This window comes from Bubalus kerabau, chromosome 16 (genome assembly GCF_029407905.1).
Source record: "Bubalus kerabau isolate K-KA32 ecotype Philippines breed swamp buffalo chromosome 16, PCC_UOA_SB_1v2, whole genome shotgun sequence".
Classification (NCBI taxonomy): domain Eukaryota; kingdom Metazoa; phylum Chordata; class Mammalia; order Artiodactyla; family Bovidae; genus Bubalus; species Bubalus kerabau.
Window position 1 is genome coordinate 61,137,375 of NC_073639.1, and position 24,530 is coordinate 61,161,904.

General features: G+C 36.5%; 1 protein-coding gene across 21 annotated transcripts in view; it reads left to right on the forward strand.

The window, feature by feature from the left end:
• Positions 1 to 24,530, forward strand: part of TAOK3 (TAO kinase 3) — a 191,671-nt gene that overhangs the window by 135,593 nt on the left and 31,548 nt on the right. For all 21 annotated transcript variants that reach the window (XM_055550048.1, XM_055550049.1, XM_055550055.1 and 18 more), the window contains 3 exons: positions 6,074 to 6,241; positions 8,693 to 8,899; positions 20,648 to 20,782. In XM_055550048.1, the coding sequence (XP_055406023.1) occupies positions 6,074 to 6,241; positions 8,693 to 8,899; positions 20,648 to 20,782 (510 nt within the window). The remainder of the gene's footprint in view (positions 1 to 6,073; positions 6,242 to 8,692; positions 8,900 to 20,647; positions 20,783 to 24,530) is intronic.

Genomic DNA, 24,530 nt, shown 5'->3' on the forward strand with positions numbered 1-24,530 from the left:
GGTGACAAAATTATTGTGTGTTAACTGCATTCATTTGATTTAAATATAGCATTTTTGAGCATCTGTTTTCATGTAACTTTGTATTATAGGCTCTGTGTACATAGGCAGTGTTCCATTAATATCAGTGAGGTATGTGGGAGTTGTTTTTACAATATAAATGTCTTTTATTGGCCACAGAATAGTCCAGGTTTCTTTAATCTTTTTCTGCATGTGTGTTTTCCAGTCTTTTTTTGTTTCTTTCTTTGTTTTAAGAAAACCTCAGAATTGTATTGCCTAAATTTGTGAAGCTTAAACATGTCAGCTGCCTTTATAATTGCACCTTGGCTAAGTGTCACAGATTCTTGGTTTATATTTTCTTTTTCTCAGAAATCTTATTCTGTTATTTTCTGGCTTTGAGTATCCTGAAGAGGTAGGTCTGAAGCTGACTAGCTTTTCTACCCAAAATTAAGTTTTTTCTTCTTGTGAGTAACAGGTCACAGGAATATGGTGACAGAAGCAACAAGGCAATGGACTTTACCTTATTCTCTTTTGGTGTAGAACCATCACATGTTCTAAACATGAACTATAGACAATAGAATACCAGAAACACAAGACAGTGTCTTTATTACTTTGAAGTAGGCAAAGATTTATAAATACAGGACACAAACAGCAGTTTGGAGAAAGAAAGAAAGAGGAAAAAAAATTATAAGTTTGCTTTAAAAATTATAAAGCAAAAAACATGCCTCGAAGAAGATACTACAAGCCTTCAAAGATGATAGGGCAACAGACAACAAAAGGATATAAAAAACAAATGGGCAGAGGTAGAAAAAGAAACTGAAAGAGAAAAATTTAAAGATAGATCATATCATATCAAATCATATCATAAACAACAAACTAATATGATAAACACACCCATGTAGGGTATTTCCAGTGATGGATAGCCCGAGGGAAATAAAATTAAATGAAGAAGAAAAATTTCTAAAGATGATTATAGAAAAAGATGGCATGTGGAAGGCAGAGGAGATATATATTTCAACCTATTATTCCTAAAAGACAAAGCAAAACACATGGAGTAGAAGATATTTAAAGATATACTTGAAGATATACTTTTTGAAAATAAATGTTAGGATCTTTATTTTATTTGATTTACTTAAGTGTATACACACACACGTGTGCGCATATATACAGACACACATATATACTTGTCCATGCCAGATCTTAGTTGTGATACGCAGAATCTAGTTCCCTGACAAGAAATTAAACCCATGCCCCCTGCCTTGGGAGCACAGAGTCTTAGCTGCTGGACCACCAGGGAAATCCCCTGATTTACCCTTATTTGATTTGGTGGACCAAATCAAGTAAGCCTAACATTTAGTCAATGATGTTTACTGATTATCTACCTGGTGCCAAGCACTGTTCTAAACACTGAAAATCATACAGTGGTACAAAGAAAAAGATAGTCCCTGCCCTCCTGGAACTTATATTCTAATACAGGAGTGAAAAAAACAGACAAATAATTTGATATAATGTCAGAAAAATAAAGCAAAGACTGGGATAAAGAGTGACAGGATCTGTTCTTTAATACAAGGCATTTCTAGGGAGGTGAAACTGATCTTCAGTGATCAACAAATCCTACCTGTATCTAGTTTCTAAACTCAAAGGATAAAGAAAAATTCATAATAGGTTGAAAAAAATTTATTTGGGGCTAGAAAAACCAGTTGACTTCAGATCTGCCTCTTCAGGAACACTCAAAGCCAGAAAACTGTATAACAATATTTACAAAGTTCTAAGAAAAAGAAAATGTAAACCAAGGATTTGTGACCCAGCTAAGGTGCTCTCCTCAGTTATAAATGCAGCTGGACATTTTCCAGCCTCACAAATTTTAAGCAGTTTTCCTTTCTTAAAAGCTTTTTCTCAATTGCTTGATAAGGAAATCCAGCCAGTCTATCAATGAAACAAAAAGTGAGAGAGGGAGGGAGGGAAGAAGGAAGAAAAAGTAAATTAGGGACTGGAGAAACTTGTGAAAGAACTGGTGGTGATCATTGAATTTAAGTTTGCTCTCCAATATTCATTTATTTATTCATTCACTACTAGTTTGTGTGTTTGTTTAGCATGGTAAAGAGACTACATTCCTCATTTTGAATAGCCAATACAAATTTCAAAAGATAAAAATACAGTAGAAGAGAGAATAAAAAGTGAGAAAACCTTCCCATTCAAGGCCCTTCTCTAGAGTTAGCAACCACTGTCGCCAATTTTGTACATGTCCTTCTAGAAATATTCTATGCATATGGAAGTAAATATCCTTTTAAATTTTTGAACCAATGGTAGCAAACTGTTCTACCCTGAATATTTTAAGTTTTAGTGTGTTTTGTGTATTGTTCCATGTTACTACATGCAGAACTATCTCATCGTCTCTAAGGACTCCATTATATAGTCAGATGGATGGTTGTTTTTATAACCAACTCATTTATGGTGTTGACAGTCTTTTGTTATTACAAACTGTTCTACAGTAAATATCCTTACACATGTGTCATTTTGTATCTGTATATACAGATATCCAAAGAATAAATTCCTAGAAGTGAAATTGCTAATCAAATGGAATGTGAATTTTAAATTTAAAAAAGTGTTGCCAATTTTCCTCCAAAGAGGATGCCCCAATTTATGGTCCTGTTAGCAAAGTATGAATACCAAAACTTTTTGACCTTCTAATCAGTTCAGTGGAAAACTTTTCTTACTGTCATTTTAGGTTGTATTTCTCATTATGAATTAGATTGTCTTTCTTACGTTGACAAGCCATTTCTATTTCCTCTTCTGTGAACTCTCTGTTGATCTTTCTCATTTGTCTGAGGGCGTTTCCCTTGTTAATTTGTAGTAAATCTTATAGATATTATTTTCTTATTTCACTTTTGACATTCTTTTTTCTGGGATTTTGGGGGGAGGTGCAGAAATTTGTTATAAGGAATTCAACTTTTTTTTTTTCCTCCAGTTGGCATTCTCATTATTCCCAAATATTTTTAAAATAATCCATCTTTTCCAAACATTTTCTTCCTGGTGTTAAAATGTCACCTTCACAAAGAATTAAAACTACAGAGAGAGAACTACAGTAAAATCATTGCTGTGATTAAAAAGCAGAATGTAAATGTTATACTCATTGATAGTATATGTATTAACAATGTGAAAATAATAATGTGCCTAGAAAGAAGTAGGGGTAGGAAAGAAATGTAAATGTACTGATTTTCCTGTTTTTCAGGGTAGATAGTCAATAACAGTTCTTAAACTGAAAGTCTTTTTTAAGTAACTCTAATCTCTTAAAGCTTTACATGATCTTTTTTTTCCCCCTTAACATTAGAGGGCCTTTTAGGAACTGGTAACTCTTGGTGAAGAAATTTTAACTAACATTAAGCAGTCATCTTACTTTAGACTCCTCTAATTCTATGAAATTCAAATATACCTTATTTTAATAGATTATTTTTTAAATTACCATGTGTAATAAGTTTCTCATATAAAATTATTTCTGGATATCCATCATTCTGAGAGAGTGAGAGAGAGAGAGGGAAGGAAAGTGTTTAAAATAATATTTCATTTATTTCTGGATGGCAGAATTTTGATTTTCTTTTACTATCTTTTATTGATTTCTCTGTATTATTTAAATGTTTAAAGTAAACATATTTCCAAGAACAATGAAAGCATTCTTTGAAAATGATCTGAGAACCTTTCAACTGTATGGGTTTGGAGAACAGTGAAGAGATGGGATTTCAAGCAGAGAGAACAACAGGGAAAAAGACATGTAGGTGCGAAACCCATGGCAGAGACAAGAATGATCTACAAGTACGCTACATTGGGTGGAACAGGGAATAGAAGTGACTAGAGTGGAGCCTAGAAATTCAAGCAGGAACCGACTGTTAAGGCCAGACTTTACAATGGAGGCCATGAGATGTTTTTAAGACATTGGGTGTATCGGTTTTGAAATATTTTAAGGTTTAATTACCTCCCACAATAAGAAGTCCAGGATTTAGGAAAGGAGGTGTTAGAAGCAGTCCAGACCTGTAAGCAGCTCAATAGCTCCTCCTGTCTTCCACTTTACCATTCTTTGCACTTGACTTTTGTCTTCTTGGTCACAAAATGGCTCCTGTGTTTCCGGGACTCAGACTTTATTCCAGGCAGGAGAAAGGGGGCAGGACAAAGAGTAAAATGCCTTCTCTTCCTGTGCCTTGCTTTTTATCCTGGAAAACAAAGCCTTCCTCTGGGGTTTCTGCCTATATCTCAGAATTTGGCCAGAACTTGGTCACATTGCTAATTATACCTGCAAAGAAAGGTAGAGTCCAGGTCTTATACTTTTTACTACTTTCAAGAAAGAAAGGCAAGGAAAAGAGATTGGAATGAAGGATAAATAGGTGTCTGTCACAGTTAATACCATGATCAACTCTGTGGTAGACCACCAGAAAACAAACTCCCAAATAAAGAAACCTGGGTGTCCATTCTAGCTCTTCCATTGTTTAGCTGGGTAAATCACTTAACCTCTCTGGGCCTAAAATTCCTCACCTTGGAAATAAAAGAATTACTAAGAGCTACTTCTCTAAAATTCAGTATCCTAGGTTATATCTTGAAGTTTACTAAAGACTGATTTATTCTTGTCTAATTGCAAGCACTGAAGTAGCCAAATAATTTTGCTTTCTCCCTTACATTCTCCTCTTCAAATATGCAAGCTACTCTTCCTTCCAGGAATGGTGTTTCATTTTCAGAAGGGATTCTTTGCAGAGAAAGAGATATTTTATTAAAATAGGAGCAAAAGCCACAATTCCTGGACAGCAAAGTCAGAGTGAAGAACTGCAAGACATACAGATTTTTTTTTTCTCACAGTGGTCCTGCTCCTCTTTCATATCTGTTTAACTTATAAAGAAATTAAATCCATTCCATCATCTGAGGCCTACCACATTAATACCTCATTTTCCCAATATATTCAAATTATAATTTCACATAAGCGAATTTTCCACGTAACTGAAACTTTTCCTTTAAAAAACAAAACTTCCTCCTCCTCCTTTTGATCATTTTGTGTGGTGATCTTATCAAAATATGTGATATGCTTCTCTGCCTTCCTCAAGAAAGTATAATGAATATAATGCCACTTCTTGATTACTCAGAGATAATAGCATTTCATGAAATCTTGGGAGTATAAAAAAAGTGTATGAAGGACAGTTGCCCGTTTACAAAATAGTCCACAAACCCTAGTTCGTTTTTATTTGGTTGGTTGGTTGCTTGGTGTGTTAATCATGGAATTTCCTTCTCTTTACTGTCAGGTGGTCAGATACCTTTTCAACAGACTCTTTTTTTGGCAACAAGTAACTCTCTAACAGTTCTCAGTCCTCTATTCTACTTTTGTTCCCTCTTTCTAAACTGCTGTGGCTGAGAAACCAGGAAACCAGAATATGTGTTAAAGATCATTGATAATATTGAAAGTGAAGCTTGTTTACATCAAGAAAAGCTTGTGGACTTGGGGTGAATATTTTAACCCCTTGGAGACCCTTTTGCCTTATTTCTCATTGTATAGCCCTGTAAAGGGAAGATGAAGTTGCCAAAATTCTGGCCTCTGAGATAAATGGAATAGCTGCCACATTTTCAAGCATACACTGTATATGACCACAGAAATAGAAAACAAAATATTCAGAAGTCTGTCTTTAAAATGGTAATGTAGGGTGAGAAAGAGGATTGAGGCAGATTATAACAAGAATATTCTATACTCTGCCTTGCTTTTGCTTATTACATAGTTTCAGGTTTGAAAGTCACAAGCTCTCAGCTGCTATTTAAAGTTCTAGTCATTGTTATTACTTGCATGGCAAAGTAAACCTCAAGAATTCTCAAGTAAATTCTAGGACAAGTCCACAAAACGTGGCTTGAGGAAGAAGAGAAAAAACATGATTATCACTTTATGAGATTTATACAAGGTAAGAGGCTACATGAGATGAAAATTGTATCTTGTTATTTCTGCAAAATCCACAGAACTGTTTTACGTTGATTTATCTTTACATCTTAATCTTGCACCTAAAAATATGTCTCCTCATTATCAGTTTCTGTTTTTTTCTCTTCCCTTAATCAGCATGACTTCGTTCGACGAGACCGTCCACTTCGTGTCCTTATTGACCTTATACAGAGGACAAAAGATGCTGTTCGTGAGCTAGATAACCTACAATACCGGAAAATGAAAAAAATCCTTTTCCAAGAGACACGAAATGGACCCTTGAATGAGTCACAGGAAGATGAAGAAGTAGGTTGAGTTTCTTTTAGCGAACACTCATTGGGCACCTATTATGTGAAAAAGTTCTGGACTAGGATGCTATGAAAACCACTTTGGGAAATAACAATGTATTACAATTGATGTTCTCTGCCTTAAGAGACATGCACAGTTGCAAAAGAGACATTGAAAAAAATAATAAGATAAAATATGAACAGTGTTACAGAGGTAGAGCACACGGTAGGGGTCCATAGTGGGGACAGAATAAGTCATCTGCTGGTAGGATTAGTGAAGAGGTGGGTCACTTTTGACAGGAAGTTACAGGGCACTTTCACGCTGTGCTTTAGGAAGATTATCCTGGCATCAGAATGTAAGATGGATTTGAATGGATAACTTTCTGGGTAATAGTCCATGCAAGAGGCAGTAAGGGCAATATCCATGGGAATTGGGGAGAAGGAACACTGAGAAACACTAGAGAGATGAACTTGATAATACTGTGCTTCTCACTGACAGTGACAGATGAAGGGGAGCTTATGGTGACTCTGAGCATTTGTGCTTCAGTGACTAGAGTGTGTCAGTACCAAGAATAGAGAAGAACCAAGAAGGAAGAGTTGGTTTAGGATGATTTCAGTTTGATGCCTGCTGAGTAAGGTCTTGGCATCATGTGCTATTGACATAGTGTACAGATGGAGTTTTTTCAGAAAGATGACTTTAGTTTAAGTTATTCAAATAGTTTAAGAAGGATTAGTCGAAGAGGCCTAAATAGAGATGTCTAGCATTTGATTGGAAAATACAAATCCAGAACATAGGAAAGAGGTCTGGGTAAAGGGTAGTTGGTTGGGGGTCAAGGACACTAAAATGATGATGAATCAGGAATTGAATGTAGAATGAGAAGAGAGTCCATGCCACCTAAGAAAAGGGAAACTGGGGAGATAAAGGCATCACAGATGTAACAAGTATACACAGCTTCAAGGAGGGAGCTACAAATACCATCAGATGCCACAGAGAAGTCAGGTTAAACAAGGACCAAAAACAGTGTTAACTGGGTTTTTCAAGTCGGACCTTCTTGATGACCTTAGTAAAAGCAGTTTTACAGGAATAATTAGGATGAATAGTCGTTTACTGTGGGTTATAGAATAAGTGGGAAGTGAGAAAGTAAAGATAGTGAAAGTTGGTCATTTTAAGATTCATAAACTGGGTCAAGAAGGAAAAATGACAAAGGGCAGTATGTAGAAAGGTACCTACATATAAGGCAAGTCTCTTCATACTATGCAGAAGGAAAGGAGCCAGGACAGAGGCATTGAAGATAGAGGAAAGAGACACAGTTAAGGAATTAGGATCTCAGAAAGTGCATAGGAGTAAGAGCATTAGTGCAGGGATTAGCCTTGAACAAAAGAAAGGACTCTTCTAAAAATAGATTAAAAAGGGGGAAAGAATGAAGAATGAATTTTAGTTTAACTTTTTAATATAGAAGAAAATAAAATTGTTTTATCAATAATTATAAAAATAAAATTCAGAAAGCTGAACTGGAATATAAAAATCTCTTGATTGCATATATACAAATGGGCGCCTTTAATTGGGGAAATAAATCTGTTTAAAATATAATGTATTATCTATCATCTTAAATTACTCAAATTACCTTTGTCAGTGATTCCTTATATTGCCATGGCTAAGTAGCAATTCATTAAAGTTATGTAGGTACAGAGTATGCTTCTTTGAAAACAGGGTTTATTTGGAGCTAAGTTGCTTTAATTATATTACTTAATCTTGTATCAAAAGATACCCACTGTGATGGATAAATTATATATTCCAATTATTTTAGCATTTCTCAAATAGTAGTCTTTGGACTAGTAGTGATGAATACCAGTATTATTTAACAGATATATTTAATAAGATTACAGAGGTAAGCTTGATAGAATTGCTTGAGGGAGGCAGAATTTAATTACCTGTCCAGGACAGTAGAATTAATATCCCTGCTCAGATATGAAGTTTCTCAATAATGACTTGCAAAAAGAGCATATTGCTTGTCAAATCTCTGAAAACTCTTTTTATCCTCTTTGAGCTTCAAGTGCCCACTGCTGTGTTTGTAGCTTTCCTAGAGATCCCCTGTTCAGTAGCCTGCAGTCTTTCCCTAGCACCTTGAGTTCCTGAAAGTCTCTTAGAAGACTGACCTGGCTAGTTCTGCTTACCAAGTAGCGATACAGTGTGATAGTTGCATATGATGGGGGAAAGCCCTCGGGTAGCAGCACTTGGAGCCTTATGACCCATGTCCAGAATAGCCCTTGGGGACAGCATCAGAGTGAATTGGAGATGTCTGAAAATGGTGGTGGAGTAGTGGAGCCACTACAGTAAAAGTTTCATCTTGCAGATTTGGCAGAAAAGCAACTTGGCACTGCAAAATTGAATGTACTTAATAGTTTAGTCAATGGATTGGTTCTTTATCTCCAGTCATTTTTTTTTAACCCAAGTGCCCCATTTTTATAGGACAGCGAACATGGAACCAGCCTGAGCAGGGAATTGGACAGCCTGGGCAGCAACCATTCCATCCCAAGCATGTCTGTGAGTACAGGCAGCCAGGGCAGCAGCGTGAACAGCATGCAAGAGGTCATGGACGATAGCAGCTCTGAACTTGTCATGATGCATGATGATGAAAGCCCAGTAAATTCCACTTCCTCTGTTGTGCACAAGAAAGTAAGTTTCATGATCCCCTTCACAATGCTAGGCTTTGCCCATCATTATGAAGCCAACTCAGGTCACTTAGCATTCAGATATTTTAGTTCCCTCTTTACAGCTGAAATTATGGAACTCAGCTGAGCACATGATAGTTCTTTTTGGTAAAAAAGATAATGAAGGACTAGGCAAGCTGTATTTGTGCCTGTTTCTTCATCTTCCTCTCTTGATACTCTGATGTCCACCACCATCAAATAAACAAAAACAAATCTATAAATCTCCACGTCAAAGAAACCAGTTAAGTTCCTTTCTAAACAAAGTAAAACCTGTTGGTTGTGACCTTATAGAAGTATTTCAGATGTATGTTTCTTCCTGAGTAGTCTTAAAATACTCTTCTTTTTAGAAAAAGTTTCCACTCTTTTTTGTTGTTTCTTGGATTTGTCATTTCTAATTCTTCTAAGACCAGCTCTGTGTCAGCTTAAATAGTCTGACTTTTGAGTTAATGATTCTGTTTTTTGTTTTGACTTTACTTTTCCAATGGAAGATCATTCATTTCATACAAAGCCTATCATGATTTATAATTTGACGTGCTTTATTTTAAAATGAAAAATTATTTTTAAGCTTCTTTCAAAGCAATAAGATGAGTATTGCACAGAATTATCAATGATTTTTTGGAGGAATTCCCAAAAGTGTTTTAAGTACCTTAGGTAAGCAGTTCATAATATGGGACTATAGAAAAGAATCCTTTATAACTTTTTCCATGTTAGGTATATGTGAGTTGTGTATGTACTGCTGCTGCTGCTGCTGGTGCTAAGTCGCTTCAGTAGTGTCTGACTCTGTGGTACCCCGTAGACGGCAGCCCACCAGGCTCCGCCGTCCCTGGTATTCTCCAGGCAAGAACACTGGAGTGGGTTGCCATTTCCTTCTCCAATGCATGAAAGTGAAAAGTGAAAGTAAAGTCGCTCAGTCATGTCCGACTCTTAGCGACCCCATAGACTGCAGCCTACCAGGCTCCTCCATCCATGGGATTTTCCAGGCAAGAGTACTGGAGTGGGTTGCCATTGCCTTCTCTGGTATATGTACTCATTTTAATAAATATGAGTGATTACATTCTAACTCCAAGTAGGAGAGCAGGTTTAAGAATTTTTTAACTTAGATGTCTGCTGGTTGTATATTTTTATTGGGAGAAAAAGAAAATTAAACAGGTAGGATGAAGCGCATGTGAAAATATATTGGTGCCTAGCAATGAATAGTGGAGGGATCACATTTACTTTCTGAACTGATTAACTTACTCATTTATTCAACAAACATTGGTGGGGACCCCTATTATCTGCAAGGAGCTGTAGCAGGCCCTTTGGATACAGACAAAACAGACATGATGCCTTCATAGAGCTTATTATCTGTGGGGGAGATTAAGCAGATAATCATACAAGTAAATTTATTGTGGAATTATAAAACGTGTTCTGGGTAAAAGGAGGACTTATTCTATTGGGGAATAGAGGGAAATCTCCCCAGTGAAGTGACATTTAAGCTCAAACTTCAGAGACAAATAGAGGTTAGCTAATTTGGGGTGAAAGATGGGGGTGACTCAGGAAGCAATATGTGCAAAGGCCCTGAGATAAGGAATTCTGTACGTTCAAGGAAAAGGGAAAATCTGAGAAATTAGAGCTTGGAGGACTGTGTGGAGAGTGAATTGGGACCAGAGTGACAGCAAGGACCCAGATTATTAGAAAGCCATAAAAGCATTTGAGGAAACCAGTGATACCATACAGATGAAGAAATCTGCTAAGAGTTCAGCATTGTCAGTCAGCCGTGTTTAAACATGGGCAAATGGTCATGTATTTGAAGGGTGGAAAAGGTTTTGCTGGGCTCTGTTTTTAGAAGGAGTTATCCTGGATGCTGAGAGATATTGACTTTTTCCGTTCTTTTAGCTCTAGGGCTTTGTGGGGATAGAGAGCAAAAAAAAAAAAAAAAAAAAAAAGGAATTCTGTTGGATCTTTTTACTCTAGGACATCTCAAATGAGCACCCAAAATTAGAAGAGAGATAATTAGATTAGATTACTGGAATAATCAGCAAAATTAGATTACTGGCATAATCAACAAGAAAGAAGACCCTGGTCTTGAACTCATTGGAGGTTTTAATTTTAATTTTTGCAGGCTGGTATAGAGCTTTCTTGTAATAATATGAGCCTTTCAGTGCCTTTTTCTCCTTGGTGTAATTTTAAGAAGATAAGATTTTAATTTATAATCCAAAATAGAAGGTAGTTGTGTTTGATATACAGAAAATATGTCAGGAAAATTTTTCCAAAATGTATTTCTATTTAATTATTAAATATAGAGGTAATGTGATGAAAAATATTGAAAAACATCTGAAAATAAAACTATGAATTAGTTAACTTTAAAGTATAAGCAAGGAAGTAAGATAGTAGAAACAAACAGCTGAGTGAAAGGGAAATCCACGAAATGGGAGAAAATACCTGCAAATCATCTATCTTATAAAGGATTAATATCCAGAATATATGGAGAACTCCTAAAACGCAACAGCAACAATGAAAGAGGGAAAAAAAAGAAAACAACTGGAATCAAAAGTGAGTAAGGACTTGAATCACCGTTTCTCCAAAGAAGATATGAAAATGATCAATAAGCATATGAAAAGATCTCCAACATTATCAATCATTAGGGAAATTCTAATCAAAACTACAGTAAGATACCACCCATGTGTGTAGCCATCACACACATTAGAGTGACCACTGTTTAAAAAAACAGAATGTAACAAGTGTTGCTGAGGATATGGAAAAATTAGAACCCTGTTCATTATTGGTAGGGATTGAAAAGGGTACAACCACTGTGGAAAATGGTGGTTCCTTGAAAAATTAAAACTAGAATTACCATATAACCTAGCAATTCCACTTCTCAGTATATATCCAAAAGCATTGAAAGCAGGGTTTCAAAGAGATTTTTGTATACCCATGTTCATTGCAGCCTTATTCACAAAAACAGCAGAGAGGTGGAAGCCATGTAAATGATGAATGAATAAACAAAATGTGTTATATACGTACAATGGAGTATTATTCACCTTCAAAAGGAAGGAAATTCTGCCAGATTCCATTAATACAATGTGGTTGAACCATGAAGACATTATGCTAAATGGAACAAATGTACCTGTCACGAAAAGACAAATGCTGTATGATTCCACATATATGAGGCTCTTAGCATAATCAAAATCATGGAAAGCACAATGATAGTTACTAGGGATTTGGGGAGAGGATTAATCAGTTCAGTTCAGTTGCTCAGTCGTGTCCGACTCTTTGCAACCCCATGAATCGCAGCACGCCAGGCCTCCCTGTCCATCACCAACTCCCAGAGTTCACCCAGACTCACGTCCATCGAGTCAGTGATGCCATCCAGCCATCTCATCCTCTGTCATCCCCTTCTCCTCCTGTCCCCAATCCCTCCCAGCATCAGAATCTTTTCCACTGAGTCAGCTCTTCACATGAGGTGGCCAAAGGACTGGAGTTTCAGCTTCAGCATCATTCCCTCCAAAGAAATCCCAGGGCTGATCTCCTTCAGAATGGACTGGTTGGATCTCCTTGCAGTCCAAGGGACTCTCAAGAGTCTTCTCCAGCACCACAGTTCAAAAGCATCAATTCTTCAGCACTCAGCCTTCTTCACAGTCCAACTCTCACATCCATACATGACCACAGGAAAAACCATAACCTTGACTAGACGGACCTTTGTTGGCAAAGTAATGTCTCTGCTTTTGAATATGCTATCTAGGTTGGTCATAACTTTCCTTCCAAGGAGTAAGCGTCTTGTAATTTCATGGCTGCAGTCACCATCTGCAGTGATTTTTGAGCCCAAAAAAATAAAGTCTGACACTGTTTGCACTGTTTCCCCATCTATTTCCTATGAAGTGATGGGACCGGATGCCAGGGAATTGCTATTTAATGGGGCACAGAGCTTCAGTTTTACAAGGAGAAAAGAGTTATAGGGGTGATATGATGCTGATAGTGACACCACATTATAAGTGTATCAGCACTGATCAGATCAGATCAGTTGCTCAGTCGTGTCCGACTCTTTGCGACCCCATGAATCACAGCACGCCAGGCCTCCCTGTCCATCACAAACTCCCGGAGTTCACTGAGACTCACGTCTGTCGAGTCAGTGATGCCATCCAGCCATCTCATCCTCTGTCATCCCCTTCTCCTCTTGCCCCCAATCCCTCCCAGCATCAGAGTCTTTTCCAATGAGTCAACTCTTCACATGAGGTGGCCAAAGTACTGGAGTTTCAGCTTTAGCATCATTCCTTCCAAAGAAATCCCAGGGCTGATCTTCAGAATGGACTGGTTGGATCTCCTTGCAGTCCAAGGGACTCTCAAGAGTCTTCTCCAACACCACAGTTCAAAAGCATCAATTCTTCGGCGCTCATCCAACTCTCACATCCATACATGACCACAGGAAAAACCATAGCCTTGACGAGACAGACCTTTGTTGGCAAAGTAATGTCTCTGCTTTTCAATATGCTATCTAGGTTGGTCATAACTTTCCTTCCAAGGAGCAAGCGTCTTTTAATTTCATGGCTGCAGTCACCATCTGCAGTGATTTTGGAGCCCCCAAAAATAAAGTCTGACACTGTTTCCACTGTTTCCCCATCTATTTCCCATGAAGTAATGGGACCGGATGCCATGATCTTCGTTTTCTGAATGTTGAGCTTTAAGCCAACTTTTTCACTCTCCACTTTCACCTTCATCAAGAGGCTTTTTAGTTCCTCTTCACTTTCTGCCATAAGGGTGGTGTCATCTGCATACCTGAGGTTATTGATATTTCTCCTGGCAATCTTGATTCCAGCTTGTGTTTCTTCCAGTCCAGCACTGAACCATACACTTAAAAATAATCAAGATGGTAACTTTATTTTACCACAATTTAAAAAAGGAAAACATAGAAGCAGGCTAGAAGAATAGAGCATGTTATATATATGTGCTTAGTCGTTCAGTCGTGTCTGACTCTTTCCAACCCCGTGAACTGTAGCCCCCCAGACTCCTCTGTTCATAGAATTCTCCAGGCAAGAATACTGGAGTGGTTTGCCATTCCCTTCTCCAGGGCATCTTCCCAACCCAGGGGTAGAAGCCAGGTCTCCTGCATTGAAGGCAGATTTTTTGTCACCTGAGCCATCAGGTAAGCCCATTGTATATAAAAACTTAATATTAAATAATGGTATCTCTTCATGAAACCCATTTAGCCTTATACTTGGGCTTCATGTCTTTAAACATAATAGAAATAAATTTTTCATAAGTTTCATATTTGTTTTTTTACTTGAATTCAAAGTTTTTCACTTGGGAACATAAAGAAAGTAGGATTTTTTTTTTGCTTTAAAAAAAGTAACTTATTTATTTCCTACATAACATATGTTTTCAGTAATAAATAATACATTTTTCAAAATCAATAAGACACTGTGAAGAAAGTAGGATCTTAAACTCTCAACAGAAAGTTAGGTGTGGACTCGAGGAATGAGAAAATTAGTTTTAAGTTCTGTCTGCCACTGTTAGTTTTATTTTACTTTGGACAAGTCACAAACCTCTCCAAACCTCAGTTTTTCCATCTGTAAAATAAGGAGTTGTTCCTTATGATTTCCAACATTGTTTCTAGCTCTAAAATGTTGTGCTTCTATTCCTGTAAATTTTAAAAGAGTAAATGTCTAATGTGACTTTCAAGTTGTTTGGTAAAGAGATACCTTGATATAGAAGAGCCTATGTATCACTGAATTATCATTTTATAAACAATGTTCTACCATTATCTCATTATCCTATTTTGTTGTCTTTTTTATACTTGTCACTATCTAAAATTATACTATGTACTAATTCATTATTTCATGATTTGGGTATAAATGTCATCATAGCCAAAATTATGCTTACCTTATTCTGTGCTGTATCTCAACACCTTAGAACAGTGCCTGGCACAGCATAGGCACTCAGTAAATATCTAAGGAATGAGTGAATTAACAAACAAAAAAATACACAGTGAATAAATTGCTTACCAGATACTAAACACTGTGCTATTTTGAACATAATGGTTTAAAAGGCTTGAATAATATTAGGTATTATTTTTATGGTTTGAAAGACTTAAACAAATAGATTGTCTCCAATAACAATATTCTTGACAATAAGAACTGGCTTAATAAATATTAAAATGTAAGAATAAGGATAGGGAATTGTTTTGTCCCCCACTCTTGACTGTTACAATTAAGATTGCAGACATATGCTAAATTAGTCAAATCATATATATGAACAGAATGCCCATTTTGTATAGGAAGTAAACTTACTTTTAAGGGCCATGTATAACTATTAAGAGTGTGATTTGCAACTAACTGTTCTGCATCCAGAATAAAGATGCCCTGATTTTAGGAGGACAGACCTATCATAGATAAAGCCCAAAAAATACAAAGTGGCACACTGAAAATTTTCCTTTAACACCAGAATTTCAAGTTACTTCCCTCTCTACAATCTTTGCCTCTACTCTGGTCTTTCCCTGGCCCTGAAGAAATCCTAATCCAATCTTCCTTTTGAACAAGAATGGTTTGATAAGTCTAAAGGTATATTCTGACAAAATAAACTTTAGGCACGCACTTCTTTTCTCCGTTCTAGTGTTGCCACACTGCTTTTTCCAATAATATGAATATCACTACATCTCTAGACTGTTTGCTTCTCCAGGACGCCTCTCTTCAAATACCACCTAGCTGGGTGTCTTAGCACATTGTGCATGCATGCATGCTAAGTTGCTCAGTTGTGTATGACTTTGTGCAACCCTTTGGATTGCAGCCTGCCAGGCTCCTCTGTCTATGAGATTCTCTAGGCAAGAATACTGCAGTGGGTTGTTGTGCCCTCCTCCAGGGGATCATCCTGACATAGGGATCAAACCTGTGCCTCTTAGTCTACCTCCATTGGCAAGCAGGTTCTTTACCACTAGCACCACCTGGGAAATCCCTATCACATAGTAAGCACCCAATAAATGTTTTGTGAACTAACATGAAGATGAACTTTTATGGGACACAATTCTACACCTCAGTTCTTGATTATTCACAAGTGAGTCCAGGGTAAACTCTTAATCCAGATTGGGTTTTTTGCTGTAGCCTAGGCTGCCTCTGAGCCTCCACCCTACACCTTAACGATTGGGTGTACAACAGTAGCAAGCAGATTTTAATTTTGTTCTAAGCAACAAAAGTCTATTGTTTTTAATTTGTCAATTGAAAGGTATATTTTTATTGTGTTAAAGTCTACAATCAATTATTTTTGCTTGCTGCTGCCTTCCGTTAATATAGATCATGAGACTTATGTATTAAAATTCTTTGTTCAGTAATCAATTTGTTGTTTCCAGTATGCCTAATGAACTCTAGTCATCATGGCCCCTGTTTAGAGATCAGTTTTTTAAAAACTTGTTCTCTTCTAACTCCTAAAGCTTTCCTTGACCCTTTCTATTAATCAATATTAGGGAGGGTTTTCTTTTCCCCTTCTTTAAAAAAAGAACAGCTTTCCCCATTTTCGTGAGAGGAAAGAAAGAAACGTCCTTGAGGGGATAGGATGTTCTAGTTTAATTTTCACTTGCTTCAGTGGCCTTTCCTATTATTTTTGCTGAAGAGCGGGGCAGTTTCTTTGACTCTTCAACTTGCATTTGGCCAAGTAAAAGTAAATTAATATATGAAGATAATGTTTCTTGAACAGAGCAGTCATACAAACCACCCCTCCATGGTACCTTTTTTCAGTGTTCTGCCTCAGTGTCCTTTTTTCTCCCTAACAGCTATCTTTCCAGGTGAAGACACCCTTTTCCATCTTCTCCCCTTCCTCTAGCCCCAGCTTTTGATAGTTGCACCTGCTTAGGCAATCATTTAATCATTTTGAAGTGAACAAAACAAAAAAGATGGTGAGTTTGCTGATCCCTTCTCCACAGTGTGAAAGGTATGGGAATCTATAAAAAGACTTCTCATCACCAGAAAAAAGAGCCATTCTTAGATCCCCTCCAATCCCCCCATGTAAAGATGTGCTTGTGTGTGTGTCACTGTTTTGCAACTGCCTTAAAGTACAAAGTGACAGGTTTTTATGAAATATGAATTAGGATTCTATTAAATAATAAAAAAAAGTCACTTTCTCAGAATCTTCTCAGACCTATATTCTTGAGCTTATTTATTCAGCAAACATTTTTTGAATGCCCACAAAGTATCAAGCACCATGATAGGTGCTGCAAAGACTGAGGTTTTTTGAACCACATTTACTCTGCCTTCAGAAAGCTCACAGTCTCATGCACAGATGAGTATAAGTATGATGAGGAGTGTGATAAAGGTACACTGAAAGCATAACAGAGTCCAGTGGAGTGGTTTCCAAGGTTAATTTCAAGTTAATCTAGAAACTCTGAGTGAGTGATCACACCATATCACTTCAGAAGCATAAATAGTCAGACATTTAGGGGAAAACTTCTACATAAAAGTAAAGCCCTTTTTCCAGGAAATAAGAGTAAAGTTTTTAAATCTGAAGAAATTTTATTTCTTTTTATAATGAAAGGACACTATAAATTTACTTAAAACTGGTCCCAAAACCGTATATTTCAGAGAGCTATTTTGCTCACTTCTGGATAAGATTTTAAGGATAAACTATAAGCAAGTCATATATATTGTCTTGGTAAAGTAAAACATGATATTTGTTCTTAAACTTCTAAAAATCATTCTTCAGCATCAGAGAAGATGTTGGTCCTCTCATCTTCATTTGTAAATCATATACAGTGGTGCTTAACTGCATAAAATAGCAAATTGACCCTCTCCCGTATTGATCTTAAAATGTGTTCAGGTCGGAAACTCTGGGAGGCAGGTACAGTCATTCTCAAAGGGGCTATTGCTTGAAGGGGTGATATAACCAACAGAATACATACCCAATAAAGCTGATAGTTTAATAAGTTCTTACTTGCTTTTCAAGTCACATTGCCCTAATTTTAAAATTGCATTATTATTTAAGTTGTCTGTAGAATTTTGAACTTTAAGCAGTGGTGTTGAATATTTTAAAATTTATCCCTATGTTCTTGAAGTGGATATCCACTGTTAGATGAAAATACTGCCTCATCCTGTGGTCTCTCATATATTTGGAGACTTTTAATGTTTGTGATCTCTGTAACAAAGCTACTACAGGAATTAAGAATTCTTTTATAAAATTTAAAAAAAAATGAGGAAGAACACAAGAGATTATGCTTTTAATATTATTTATTATACTTAAAGTAGATTAAAATTTTGGACCTATTCTCTCAGACTAAGTTCTAAAATAGCATTATTTTTAAAATATGCCATAGTTGGTCATTTAATTTGCTTCATGTCAACTAAAATCACTATGATTTCAGATTTTAATTTTTCCAGTGTATTTCAGTATCCTTGAGTTTAAAAACTTAGCTAATATGATGTGACTTTTAATTTGATAAGCAGAGTCCTAACCTACAAGTGTTAATTTTTATCTGAGATAAAATTATTAGAAAATTATAGAAAAGTAGTATTAGAGTTATACTTATTTGCACATGAACGTGTTCTGTTTTATTCTGTTATGTGAATAGCGTGGATTCTAATGTCACTTGTTAACTTTGTAAACCAAGTTATTAAAATTTGAAATTTAGCTGCTGCCACAGCATTGAAGAGCTCCCTCTCAGTAAGTGTACTTAGCTAACTAATACCAAAACTCTGACCTGTAAAACCACAGGCCTCTGCTGAGCCTCTCTCTTCTGATTGTTGGCATTTAGAAGCTTATTGCTTTTCTGGGATTATAATATTAAGTAAGGTTGATTTTGGAGTTAATATTCAGAATAAATATTTATTAATAAATAATCTGAATGGCAGTAGATCTCAGGGCCTTCATCTTTAGAACCATAAATCTAGGTGCATATATCCTGCACCTACTCTGTCTTTGCCCAGTGAAATAAGAGTTTAGATTTCCAAGGAAATAAGAAAATTTTAAGTTGACCTAACAAGTATTTTTTTTTACAAATTTCAAAAATATGGGTTGAGATGCATTCTTAATCTATAGCACCATCTAATAGAATTTTCTGCAATGATAGAAATTATTTATGTCTGCAGTGTTCAATATGGTAGCCATAGTTAGTGGCTAGCTTGAAACATAGCTGGTGTGACTTAGAAACTGAATTTTACATTTTATTTAATTAAAATATCCATGTGAGAAACTGAATTTTACGTTTTATTTAATTAAAATATTCATGTGACTAAAGCCTATCTTATTGGACAGCACAGAGATAGAGCACCCCTCAAATTTGATATATATGTCTTCAGTGGCATTAAAGGTACTTTCATTATTTGAAAGCAAAATAGTCCACAATATAGTAATTCTGAAAAAAAAAATCTAAATATAGATGTAACGGTAGATACCCTCGCAACATTCTGAAGCATTCTAACTTTATAAAAGGGAAAAGAAAATTAGCCCAATGATAAATTTAATCATGGCTCTTCTCTTTTACTTAGAAACCTGGGTGTAAAATTTAATTTTCCTCAAGGAGTTTATATGTTTTGACTTGTCAACATTTTACACTATATAATGTTTTGTTTTTTAAACCTCTTTATAATTTTATTTCCTGAAGAAAGAAAGAGCAATTATAAGAGATTCCAAATAGCCAGAGACAGAATGCAAAACTGACTTCTCACAATGGTTTCTCCTAAAACCCCAGGGCAATAAGAGAATTAATTTTTCCTTCCCCGTCCTGAACATGTACTATTTGAAAATCCCCCATGGTTGTACATGTTTCTGAGTTATTACTTATTATAGTATTTTTTTTTCTGAAAGGTTAGTGCTACTTACTGACTGACCACTTCATCTTTTATAGAGCAAAGCATTGCCCTTTGAAAGCATTTTCCCCTTTAAAAGTCATTTCAATGGCATTTAAGAAACATCCATTATTATCCTTCCAGGGAATGTTATTTTTCACTAGGCATTACAATAAGATTAATCATCCTTGCCCGTCAAGAAGCACAGACTTGATTAAATCAGTCAAGGGCATTAAATTCCAGCTATACTCACTCTTGTGACCATACCGACACAGAGTTGAGGAAGAATTTGTGAAAGTATCATTTGGTTAAAATTGTATGCCTGTCTCTTTAAATCTAAAAAAAAAAAATCCTTTCAGAAGCTGTAGAGAGAAGGTGCTAGAACTGTGTACGATCATGACTGGAAAGCAGGATCCCTCAGTGACTGCCGAATCTTCCCAGCACAAGATAGAGAGGCAGTTCAGCACAAGCCTACACTGGTTCTAGGCAGAACGATGATCCTACCGAACAGATTTCAAATAAAATTAAATTGAGAAAGCAGATCTTTCAAGGGAATGAGGCGGAGGCTCGCTTTTATGTTAAAAGCCACCAGCATCCTCCTTGCTAGACATGGACATGACATTTTTAAAGGAATTATTTGGTTACAGCGTTTTAAGCAAACTGTTCTAAGGAGTCTGTACATTGCCTTGTTTTTTCTATTCTTTTTTTCTTTTGCATATATGTAATTCTGGAGGTAAAGAAAAAGCCTGCCAGGGATTCAGAAGGCATCCCACTAGCGATCAGCTGACATTCCTAACTGAAGGCTGCAATGTGTTGCTTATTCATTTTGTACCGTGGGAGCTGCGGGGACTAGCAGAGAGCTAAACTATGCATTTCAAACAGCAGTGCTTGTGCAGAAAGAGGGGTGAGAGAGAGGCAGCCGGCGAGGAAAGAGCACAGCTGGACTTTCTCCTTGTTTTTATCCATTTCTGCAGGATCATGTATTCATAAGGGATGAGGCGGGCCACGGCGATCCCAGGCCTGAGCCGCGGCCTACCCAGTCAGTTCAGAGCCAGGCCCTCCACTACCGGAACAGAGAGCGCTTTGCCACGATCAAATCAGCATCTTTGGTAAGCAAACACCCCTCTACCCACCTTCCCTTCCTTCCCCTCCTCCCCATCTGGCAGCCTCTCGCCCTCCCTGAGCCTCTCTCGGCTTCATGGATGGGAGGAAAGGAGTCAAGAATGTTTTCTCCCTCCTAATAATTTTTTTCATTTTAGAAAAAATCTGTTGGCATAGCAACCTGATCTCAGATATTTTAGCATTGTCTACGGCATGGAAAAAAAAACCCTTTGTGTGTGTGTGTGTGTATTTATATATGCTGTGTGTGCAAAATAAAAGGCCTTTGAGATGAAGTTGCTAATGTATCTAATTTTGTAAAAGCTGTTTGTCTTTTCATTGAAATAATAATGCTAAAAAAAATTTTAAAGGTATTGGATGTGTGTGTATGCAGGGCACTATGCTCCTTTTTGTATAGATGCATGTGTGTCTGTAATGTGTACACACACATCAAAAGATAAAACACAATTAAAAAAAATATATATATATGGTTGCTGGCTAACGTATATAATTGTAGGAAATAAGATACTTGGTTCCCAGGGATTGATTGCCGGTTGGTTCTGGTTCATTCATTTATTTATTGCAACAATGGTAGTGGCTGCACTTCCCCGTTTAACCCCTGAAGAATTTCCTGGCACCCGTAGAACAAGAAGGGCTTTGTAAGAGAGGGTGGGGATGGTTGTGGGCGCAAAGATACTGTAGGATCCTTCAGCATTTTTACTATTGCAAATGTGATTGCTGGATGCCCTTGTAGTAGCAAAAGGGGTGTGTGCTGGAAGAGTTAGTTTTCATGCCTCCTCCCCTCGGCCCCCCACGCGTGCGCGTGCGCACTCCCAGTCACACACACACACACACACACACACACACACACACACACACACATTCACATCATTTCATCCTTGGCACTCTAAACTCTCTTTAATCTTTTGCTTCCAAATCTCACTCCTCAGCCAAAAAAATTATTGAAATATTAGTTGTTTTGCCTGAATTGATGTTAGAGGTCACATGGGCAGGAAGAGTTAGTGTACACTGCCCAGCTATTACATTTAGAACCTATGATGACATCATCCGAGGCCGACCCAGAAATGATTATTTTTTTTCTTGTCCTATTTTTAAAATCTGATTTCCACTTTTAATTCTCAAGTGTTTTAAAAGGCTTCATTTATCTTTGGGATTGATAATGGATTGTAATTTTGAAAAACCCAAAATATAAGGAAAATGGAAGTTAAAGCACCTACATATTGCTATGCCTGCTGCTGTCTAAAAGCAAGCAATTTAATTTAGGCTGCTTATAAATAAGCCTGCCTTTAAGTTCCTTTGTATAGAAGTTTCTTGCATTCTCTTCAATGAACAATTTTTCATTTTAAATGCGTGCCATACTGTGTAATGGAGATCTTAAAATGTCCACTCTGTATTTGCTAATGATTGTTTAAGCCAACTATAAAACATGCTTTGAGTCTAAATAGTATCATGAAATTATTAAAGAATAAATACCTTCATACCATGATACCTGATAAAAGAAGAAATATGGTGTGTTTGGAATATGACTACTTACCACTGACTCTTCTGAGACTTGTACCTTTATCCAGACTCATGCATGTTGAAATGAGAGAAATGAACAGCCCTTGAGATTCAGGGCTCCATAAGCAGGTTTTGAATATTTGAAGCAGACATTGTACCAAGTGGGTTTTCCCTCTCTGGGACAGGTTCTCTTCTTCTGTCAACTTGCCACACCCTCATTCCCACATCATATATTCATGACCTCTCCTGCCGCCCAGGAAGATCACTACTGCCATGCCAGAATGATCTCACGCTTGCATTTGTGGACTCACCCAGGGCTACTCTGTGTGTACATCAGCCATCAGTCTCCCTCTCTGTGGATGATGAAAGCTGCTTCCCTACTAGGCCATCTCAGGGCCACAGGCAGAGTCCTTAGGAGCCCTTCTGAATCCTGCAGACTTCCTAGTGCCCATTCAGAGAACAGCTGGGATCAGTCTATCTGATGGACTTTTGATTTGCTAGAAGGCCCCTGCACCTGCATTAAGTTAAAAACAGAGTGGCTGATAGGCTGTTTCTGTAATCACAGAATAAGTTGGTTTATGTGTAAAATTTTCTGCAAATGTGATCATTTGGGAGTCAGAGTGGGATTGATATAAGTTTATTAGAGTTCATCAGTATTTGTATTGAATGGTTTTTAGGGAGAAAAAAAATAATGAAGGGAAAAGTAGTGTGGTGTTGAGTTGTTCCATGTCCCATTTTGGACAATCTAACTGTTGGTATAGATATTTTAATGTGTATTATCGATTACTACAGTTCCGCTATCCATTATGTTATTTTAAAGGCTAATTCCAATAGGAATATATAAATCGGGATACTGGAACATCAAAAGGAAGTATCTAATTTTTATTTATTTTCTTTTTTTTCTTTTTAATTTTATTTTATTTGTAAACTTTACAAAATTATATTAGTTTTGCCAAATATCAAAATGAATCCGCCACAGGTATACATAAAAACTTATCTCACACCTTATTATTTTTTGTGGATCCCTACTCAAATGAGAAAGTCTAAAGTTCCTTAAAATGACATAAAAGTAAGAACAAGATCACGGAAAATGAAAGACTGGGGTTTAAATAATCAAGTCACTGTTGAAACTTCACGTCTCATAGTTAGTAGAAATACTATACTGATTTATTTATTTTGGTCCTACTCTTTCTTTATAACATTTTAGCAGAAGTGTTAGCAAGCCACAGAGTGATCTAAAAGTGAACAGCAAAAAGAAAAAGAATTTAGAAATTAGTTTTTCAGTTACTAGATAAATGAGTGATGTCTGTTTTAAACAGGCTTGCAAACTGATAAAAATAATTACAATTCCTCAAGTTTCTTGTATCAGCCTACCTCTTCTACATAAACTTGTAAGAGGCCTAGCTCTGCTATTTTTCCCCTTAGCATTTCTTTCTACATTGTGCTTTTGAATGGGGCTGCTGACAAATATATTAAGCCAGGGATCTACAGGCTTTTACTACTAGATATTTTTATTATTTTGGCACCTTAAAACTGAGATTTTTTTTTTTTTTTTTACACATTATCATGGACTGTTGCACAATTATGTTTGTAACAAAGGACCTTGATGCCAGAGTAAACTCTAAGGAAACTTTACAGATATATATATGTATGTAATTTAAGAGCAGAAGTTATTGACCTTATTTCAAAAAATTAGAAGGAATGGCATTTCATAGAATCTCTTTTATTTTATCCTTTCTTTTTCTTTTTCTGTAAGAAAGTTCATACTGGGCTGATTTGTTGTCTGAAGAAAAGAATTATTTATATAGTTCTTCAGAATTACTCATCTGACTTCTTGGACTCTTGAGATGTGCTTTCCTTGAGTTTTTATTATTGGTGAATGGAGGCCATAATATTTTAATTAAATTAGTGACCCATAAATGTGTTTTCAGCTGTTGTTACATCTGATGTCATTTCTTAAAATTTCATAGTGTCCTGGGTCCCTGGCAGTTCCCAAGTAGATGTTACTATAGAGAGCACCAAGGCCATTCTATAAGATAGTTCAGCCTCTGTATGGCCTTGTAAAGGAATTCTAACTAGAATGCAGTGGTCTTGCTACATGTGTGGATTTATGTTAGAATGCACATTAGGGAGAGGGGCATGAAACTCTTAATTTCTAGTCTCCAGGAAAGCATGTGAGAGAAAGATGATTATTGTTCTATCCATTCAAATATAGATTCTTTTACTTTGGTTTTACCA